Here is an 8,557-nt window from a genome sequence, read left to right as displayed (position 1 = left end):
AGAGTAGTTACGACACCATAAGAAGACCTAGATAAAGGCATGTATCTAAAGGTACCAGCTTGTGATACTGAAGTTTTCAATGGATGTTATGACCAGTGGCCGTCCTTCCGGGACATGTTCACTGCCGTTTATATAAACCATCCTAAACTTTCACAAGCACAAAAGTTATACCATCTAAGGTACAAAACAAAAGGAGAAGCAGGCAGTATCGTCAAGCGATTCGCTTTAAATGACGAAAATTTTAAGCTGGCTTGGGAAGCACTAGTCGAAAGGTACGAAAATGAAAGGGTTATGATAGAAAACCCAATAAAAACTTTATTGCATTTGCCAAAAATTCAACAAGAAACTAGCCAGGAGTTTCAAAACTTACACTCGACAGTGACCAATTGTTTATCTGTGTTAAAAACACAAAATATCTCCACAGAATCGTGGGACCCTATGATAGTAACCATTTGCGCAGAAACACTGCCTGATGCTGCTTTGCTACGATGGGAACAATCTCTAGTAGAAAGAAAATTAATGCCCACCTGGCAACAGATGAAAACATTCCTCACTGCTCAATACGAGATAGCTGAGCGAATAGACAAAAAAATTATAAATCCAAAAAGTCATCAAAATGACTCAAGTAAAAACTTGTTTAAACCTCAAGCCAGCAATAATATGCAATACAATAGACACGTTAATAAAAGTCACACTTTCGTGTCAAACCAAACTAATAAATGGCAACCAGTATGTGAAATTTGTAAAGGAGGTCATAACATAAGATCTTGCGAGAAATTTAAAAAATTATCCGTATCTGACAGAAACAATCTTGTCAGACAACATAAACTTTGCATCAACTGTCTGTCGAATGCTCATACGACAAAAGACTGCGAAAGCAAATTTAATTGTGTGTACTGTCAACGAAGACATCACTCACTGCTTCATATTACGAACTTTCAAAATATGAAGCAAAATCAATTTCATAAAACCACCGGGTTAGTCACTACAACCAAAAGTGATAATCCCGAAATCTCAAATCCCGAAAAAAGGGAAGAACAACCATGTTGCTCTAAAGCAGCAAAAATTCAAGCGCTTCATTCAGAAAATGAAAGCAAAATACTTTTACCCACTGCGGTCATCACCATAGCATAGGTGATTTATTCAAACTAAGAGCACTAATAGATCAAGGATCTCAAAGATCCTTTATATCATCAAAAGCTCAAAATTGGCTCAAATTGCCAATAAAACATTCAAATTTCCAAATCTCGGGAATGGGCGGAAGAATTATCCAAAATTCGAATAAAATATGCCCAATTACGATAGTATCTCCAAATGCGGATATTAGAATAGATGCGCAAGCCATCGTTCTACCGCAACTCACAAATTTGCTTCCAATCTATGAAGTAAATAAAATACACTGGGAAAAATGCTCACATCTTAAATTAGCAGATCCCAATTGTCATACCCCATCACAAATCGACATATTATTAGGCAGTGACTTAATACCTCAAATAATTCTTGAAGGTATTGAGAAAATCTCCAATAAATTGTTAGCCCAAAATACAATCTTTGGGTGGATTATAAGTGGCCAAGTCCCTGAAAAAATAAATTCTTTCACCACACAAGCGGAAAATATTTCAAACGAATTTTTAAATAATCAACTTAAAAAATTTTGGGAAATAGAAGAATTACCCCAAATCACCCAGCTTTCAGAAGAAGACCAGGCATGCGAAGCCTATTACAAATCCACAACAACAAGAAATGAACATGGTCGTTATGTTGTGCGATTACCTTTCAAACCAACCTTCCCTGAAACCATAGCTCTAGGCCACTCTAGAATATCAGCAGTCCAGCAATTTCTAAGCCTGGAAAGAAGCCTGATTAAGAAAAGTGAGCTTAAATCGGCATACGATAATGTGATGGACGAATATCTTGGCTTCAATCATATGGAAGAAGCTGTACCATATGAAAAAGTATCTAAAGGTAGATATTTATCTTTTTATCTGCCACATCATGGGGTAATAAGACCTAATAAAATTACAACAAAAGTACGAGTGGTTTTCAATTCCTCAAAGTGTACGAGCTCAGGCAAATCACTCAATGATGTACTATACACAGGGCCAACATTACAACCTGATCTCATGTTGCTAATTCTAAATTGGCGCATGTTTAAATACGTTTTCAATGGGGATGTAGAAAAAATGTACAGACAAATTCTAGTACATGAAGATGACCAAGATTTCCAGCGTATAGTCTTCCGCAAATCAAGTAATAGTCCAATCAGCGACTATAAACTTAAAACCGTCACCTTTGGCATCAATTGCGCACCCTATTTGGCGATCAGGACACTACATGAAGTGGCAAAAACAAATGCAACAAATTTGCCTTTAGCATCTTCTGTGTTGCAAACACAAACATACGTGGACGACATACTATCAGGTAGCCACAGTCTGTCCTTAGCGTGCGAATCACTTTCTCAAGTGATCAAAGCACTAAATTCAGCGGGATTCCCTTTAAAGAAAATTACTTCAAATCACCCTGATATAATAAAAGACATTAAAAAAGAAGACTTATTAGATACAGACTTCCTTAAATTTGAAAAGGCTAGTACAACTAAAACTCTAGGAATTCAATGAAATGCGATAACAGATCAATTCTCATATACAATTGAGTCAATATCTGCAATGTCCGCCATTACAAAACGCCAAATACTTTCCTCGGTGGCAAAACTTTTCGACCCCGCAGGATGGCTTTCGCCAATAATGATTCAAGCAAAAATCCTCATTCAAGAATTGTGGCAAGACGGCACTGAATGGGATGAACAGGTAAAACCTTTACGTTTAGCGAAATGGGTTCAATTTGCTAACAATTTACATACTATATCTGAAATTCGAATCCCTCGATGGGTAAATTTCACCCCTAACATTAACACAGAATTACACGGTTTCTGTGATGCCTCTGAAAAGGCGTATTGCGCAACAGTGTACGTACGCACTCAGTACGATAATAAAATATCTTCACACCTCTTGGTAGCCAAAGCCAAAGTTGCACCTTTGAAGACACTCAGTCTGCCACGCCTTGAACTGAATGGTGCTCTTCTATTAGCAAAATTAATTTCCATAGTCCAAACCAATCTCAAATTAAACGATCATAAAATGTATCTTTGGTCAGACTCAGAGATAGTTTTAGCATGGTTAGAAAAACCACCCTATTGCTGGAAGACCTATGTGTCTAACCGAATATCCCAAATTTTAGACCTGGTTGGCCCAGCAAAATGGCAACATGTTGCAAGTGCAGATAACCCAGCGGATCTTGGGACAAGAGGTTGCAAGCCATTGCACCTCACCAGCACTACACTCTGGTGGAATGGTCCAACATGGCTAACAGAATCACAAGAATTCTGGCCAAAGTCTTCCGCTCGTAATATAATACCGCCGGAAAGTCGGAAAATTGAAAATTTTTATATCACTCAAGAAGAGGATGATATTCTCCATCGATTTTCGTCATTTGCTAGAGCACTAAGAGTAGTCGCTTACATGCACAAATTCATTCAAAGACTTAAACTAAAAATGAAAGGAGCACCAAATGATCCTTGCGTACACCTAACGCATTCCGACTTGCAACATGCCAAGGTCAGTCTAATATTATATACACAAACTCGCTATTTCAGCAAAGAGAAATCAAAGTTGCTCGAAAAGCGACCTCTCGGAAAGGGAAGCTCACTTCTCGTCTTAAATCCATTCTTGGATTCTAAGGGATTAATAAGGGCAAATGGAAGATTGGCGTACTCCAGCCTTAGTTATAACGAACGACATCCCATCATTATTCCAGGGAAATCCCGTTTTACTTACCTATTTCTAGCATATCTGCACCATCTTACACTGCATGGTGAGCATCGATTAATGCAACAAATGGTCCGTCAAGAATTTTATATACCGCGACTAAAGCCACAAATAAAAAGGACGATTTTCATGTGTAAACCATGTACCATGTATAAACACAAAATGCGTACGCAGATCATGGCAGCTTTACCACCTGAGCGCTGCAACTATGCTCTACCCTTTACCATCACTGGGGTTGATTTTGCTGGACCTTTCCAGATAAAGGCCTCCATGTTAAGGTCTTCTTCATTTAGAAAAGGGTATGTGGCTGTCTTTGTATGTTTTACGACATAGGCAGTACACCTCGAGCTTTGTTCAGATCTGACCACTGCGGCTTTTCTTGCAGCATTTGCACGCTTTGTCGGACGACGCGGATTTCCTTCAAAAATAATGAGCGATAATGGGAAAAACTTTGTCGGAGCCCAAAGAGCAACCGAGAAGGAGTTTATAAACTTCATGAAAGAAGTCTCCCCTGAAATAGTTAATAAATATGCACCCCAAGGGGTCAATTGGCAATTTATACCTCCATGTTCTCCACACATGGGCGGACTTTGGGAATCAGCAGAAAAAAGCTTTAAGTCCCATTTAAAGAAAGCGGCTGGTAATCATAAATTCAATTATGAGGAGTTTACTACACTACTCACTCGTATCGAAGCCGTATTAAATTCAAGACCCATATCACCCCTCTCGCAAGATCCCTCCGATTTCACAGCTCTTACACCAGGTCATTTCCTCAGAGGAGCTCCTCTTCTCGCCATACCTGAGACAGAAGGAGACTCACTCACTTTAATAAATCGATGGGAAAGAATCAAGATTCTCCATCACGAATTCAGCCACAGATGGAAGGAAGACTATCTCAAAGATCTCCATAAGAGATATCGGTAGAAAACGGCCCAGAAGGAAGCCAAGGCAGGAGAATGCGTAATCATACAGGACGAATGCCTTCCTCCAACAGAATGCCGACTAGGCCGCATTGAAAAGGTTCATCGAGGATCAGATGGTCACATAAGAGTAGTCGATGTGCGAACACAAACCGGCATATTAACTCGACCAGTCACCAAACTGTGTTTTCTTCCAAACGGCGAAGAACAACTTCAACCAAAACCGCAAAATAACTCTCAAAATTAATCGAAAAATAATAAAATAATTCCGCTAATTCGAAAATAACCCGCTTTATAATCCGTACTTAAAAATAAATTCAAACAAGCGCGTTGAAGATCAACTTATTATACATATACACATGTATAGATATGTAGCTACAACAACTACATCATAACATTATAAATAAAATCAATTTAATGCAATCTTATATTCCCATAGAAATGGACGTAGAGGAGACCCAAACCACCTCCAACACCGTAAGGTCCGAAAGCGATGCACCCAAAGCGTCGGCTGCACCCGTTGCCGCTCCAAGGGCCAATGTTATGCGCCCCCCGCCATCCGCCGCAGCCGTCAGAGAAGTAGGAGAAGAGCAGCTAGTAGAGCCACAGGGGCCTCCCTGTTGCAGCCTGTGCCATCGCCCACACGTTCTAAAACGATGCACCATCTTCCAAAGTATGAAGCCCGCTCAACGACAACAGGTTGCAAGGGCTCACGGACATTGCATGACCTGCCTGGCAGATGACCACGCCACCATAGAGTGCTGGGCTGACGGTGGCTGTCAATATTGCCACAGGCCGCACCACACTCTGTTTCATCGATTTCCCACACGAGCCAATCACACCAACTCCCGTACTAGACCACGCAGCGATCCTCTCCGGCGACGACGACGCACCCAACCACCCACAAGACGTACGCATATTTCTGTTAATTAGCCATTTTGATGTTATTGGAGTTGTCAATGAGTTGTCGCGTAGCCATAACGAGATTGTATTTAGAGCAGTTTTACAATCCTATATTAAGGTGTAGAATTGACTTTTCAGTACATACACATTAAGCAATCGATATCAAGTTGCGTAAATATATGAACTTTACATATTTATATACGCAATCGATATCAAGTTGCGTAAAAATACGAACTTTACATATTTTTGTTAATTATCCGTTTTGATGTTATTGGAGTTGTCAATGAGTTGTCGTGTACCCATAACGACGTTGTATTTGGAGAAATTTCACAATTTTATATATTGAGGTTTAGAATCGATTCTATAGTACATACACATTAAGCAATCGATATCAAGTTGCGTAAAAATATGAACTTTACATATTTCTATTAATTAGCCGTTTTGAAGTTATTGGTGTTGTCCTAGAGTTGTTGTATTGCCATAACGACAGTGTATTTGGAGCAATTTCACAATCTTATATTAAGGTGTAGAATCGATTTTTTAGTACATACACATTAAGAAATCGATATCAAGTTGCGTAAATATATGAACTTTACATATTTAAAACAATTAGCCGTTTTGAAGTTATTGGAGTTGTAATAGAGTTGTTGCATAGCCATATCGAAAGTGTGCTTGGAGCAATTTGACAATCTCATATTAAAGTGTAGATTCGAATTTTAATACATACACATTAAGCAATCGATATCAAGTTGAGTAAAAATATGAACTTTACATATTTCTGTTAATTAGCCGATTTGATGTTATTGGAGTTGTCAATGAGTTGTCGTGTACCCATAACCACGTTGTATTTGGAGAAATTTCACAATCTTATATATTGAGGTTTCGAATCGATTTTTTAGTACATACACATTAAGCAATCGATATCAAGTTGCGTAAAAATATGAACTTTACATATTTCTGTTAATTAGCCGTTTTGAAGTTATTGGTGTTGTCCTAGAGTTGTCATATAGCCATAACGAGATTGTATTTGGAGCAATTTCACAACCTTATATTAAGGTGTAGAATCGATTTTTTGGTACATGCACATTAAAAAATCGATACCAAGTTGCGTAAAAATATGAACTTTACATATTTATGCTTGTTAGCCGTTTTGAATCTTATATTAAGGTGTAGAATTGATTTTTCAGTACATACACATTAAGCAATCGATATCAACTTGCGGAAATATATGAACTTTACATATTTATATAAGCAATCGATATCAAGTTTCGTAAAAATATGAACTTTATATATTTATGTTAATTAGCCGTTCTGATGTTATTGGAGTTGTCAATGAGTTGTCGTATAGCCATAACGACAGTGTATTTGGAGCAATTTGACAATCTTATATTAAAGTGTAGATTCGATTTTTAGTACATACACATTAAGCAATCGATATCAAGTTGCGTAAATATATGAACTTTACATATTTATATAAGCAATCGATATCAAGTTGCGTAAAAATATGAACTTTACATATTTCTGTTAATTAGCCGTTGTGATGTTATTGGAGTTGTCAATGAGTTGTCGTGTACCCATAACGACGTTGTATTTGGAGAAATTTCGCAATCTTATATATTGAAGTTTAGAATCGATTTTTTAGAACATACACATTAAGCAATCGATATCAAGGTGCGTAAATACATAAATTTTACATATTTATATAAGCAATCGATTTCAAGTTGTGCAAAAATATTAACTTTACATATTTCTGTTAATTAGCGTTTTGATGGTATTGGAGTTGTCATAGAGTTGTTGCATCACCATAACGACAGTGTATTTGGAGCAATTTCCCAATCTTATATTAAGGTGTAGAATCGATTTTTCAGTACATACACATTAAGCAATCGGTATCAAGTTGCGTAAAAATATGAACTTTACATATTTCTGTTAATTAGCCGTTTTGATGTTATTGGAGTTGTCATGGAGTTGTCCTAGGGTTGTTGTATTCCCATAATGACAGTGTATTTGGAACACTTTTACAATTTTATGTTCAGGTGTAGAATCGATTTTTTGGTACATAGACATTATGCAATCTATATCAAGTTGTGTAAAAATATGAACTTTACATATTTATGCTAATAACTCGTTTTAATGTTATTGGAGTTGTCAATGAGTAGTCGTATAGCCATAACGACAGTGTATTTGGAGCAATTTCACAATCGTATATATTAAGGTTTAGAATCGATTTTTTAGTACATACACTATAAGTAATCGATACCAAGTAGCGTAAAAATATTAATTTTACATATTTCTGTTAATTAGCCGTTTTGAAGTTATTGGAGTTGTCAATGAATTGTCGCACAGCCATAACGACAGTGTATTTGGAGCGATTTCTTAATCTTATATTAAGGAGTAGAATCGTTTTTTAGTACAAATATTATATTAAGCAATCGATATCAAGTTTTGTAAAAACATGAATTTTACATATTTCGGTTAATTAGCCGTTTTGATGTTATTGGAATTGTCAACGAGTATTCGTATAGCTACAACGACAGTGTACTTGGAGCAATTCCACAATCTTATAGTATGGTGTAGAATCGATTTTTTAGTACATATACGTAAAGCAATCGATATCAAGTTTTGTAAAAACATGAAATCTACATATTTCCGTTAATTAGCCGTTTTGATGTTATTGGAGTTGTCTTGGAGTTGTCCTAGGGTTGTTGTATTCCCATAATGACAGTGTATTTGGAACACTTTTACAATTTTATGTTCAGGTGTAGAATCGATTTTTTGGTACATAGACATTATGCAGTCTATATCAAGTTGTGTAAAAATATGAACTTTACATATTTATGCTAATAACTCGTTTTAATGTTATTGGAGTTGTCAATGAGTAGTCGTATAGCCATAACGACAGTGTATTTG

At 36.9% G+C, this 8,557-nt stretch overlaps 1 protein-coding gene across 1 annotated transcript; it reads left to right on the top strand.

Annotated features, from left to right (window-relative positions):
* Positions 1-5,127: 5,127 nt before the first annotated feature.
* LOC120779336 lies at positions 5,128-5,677 on the top strand. Its single transcript, XM_040111534.1, has one exon. It carries the CDS (start codon positions 5,162-5,164, stop codon positions 5,675-5,677), a length of 516 nt encoding a protein of 171 aa, XP_039967468.1. The 5' UTR covers positions 5,128-5,161.
* Positions 5,678-8,557: the final 2,880 nt, after the last annotated feature.

The sequence above is a fragment of the Bactrocera tryoni genome, unplaced genomic scaffold, assembly GCF_016617805.1.
Source record: "Bactrocera tryoni isolate S06 unplaced genomic scaffold, CSIRO_BtryS06_freeze2 ctg7180000186510_QRY, whole genome shotgun sequence".
Classification (NCBI taxonomy): Eukaryota; Metazoa; Arthropoda; class Insecta; order Diptera; family Tephritidae; genus Bactrocera; species Bactrocera tryoni.
The sequence above is the reverse complement of the archived record's forward strand: the minus strand, read 5'-3'. Positions and strand labels throughout refer to the sequence as shown.

Excerpts from the sequence above, each read along its gene's own strand:
- LOC120779336 (XM_040111534.1), top strand. The coding sequence starts at position 5,162 with ATGCAATCTTATATTCCCATAGAAATGGACGTAGAGGAGACCCAAACC.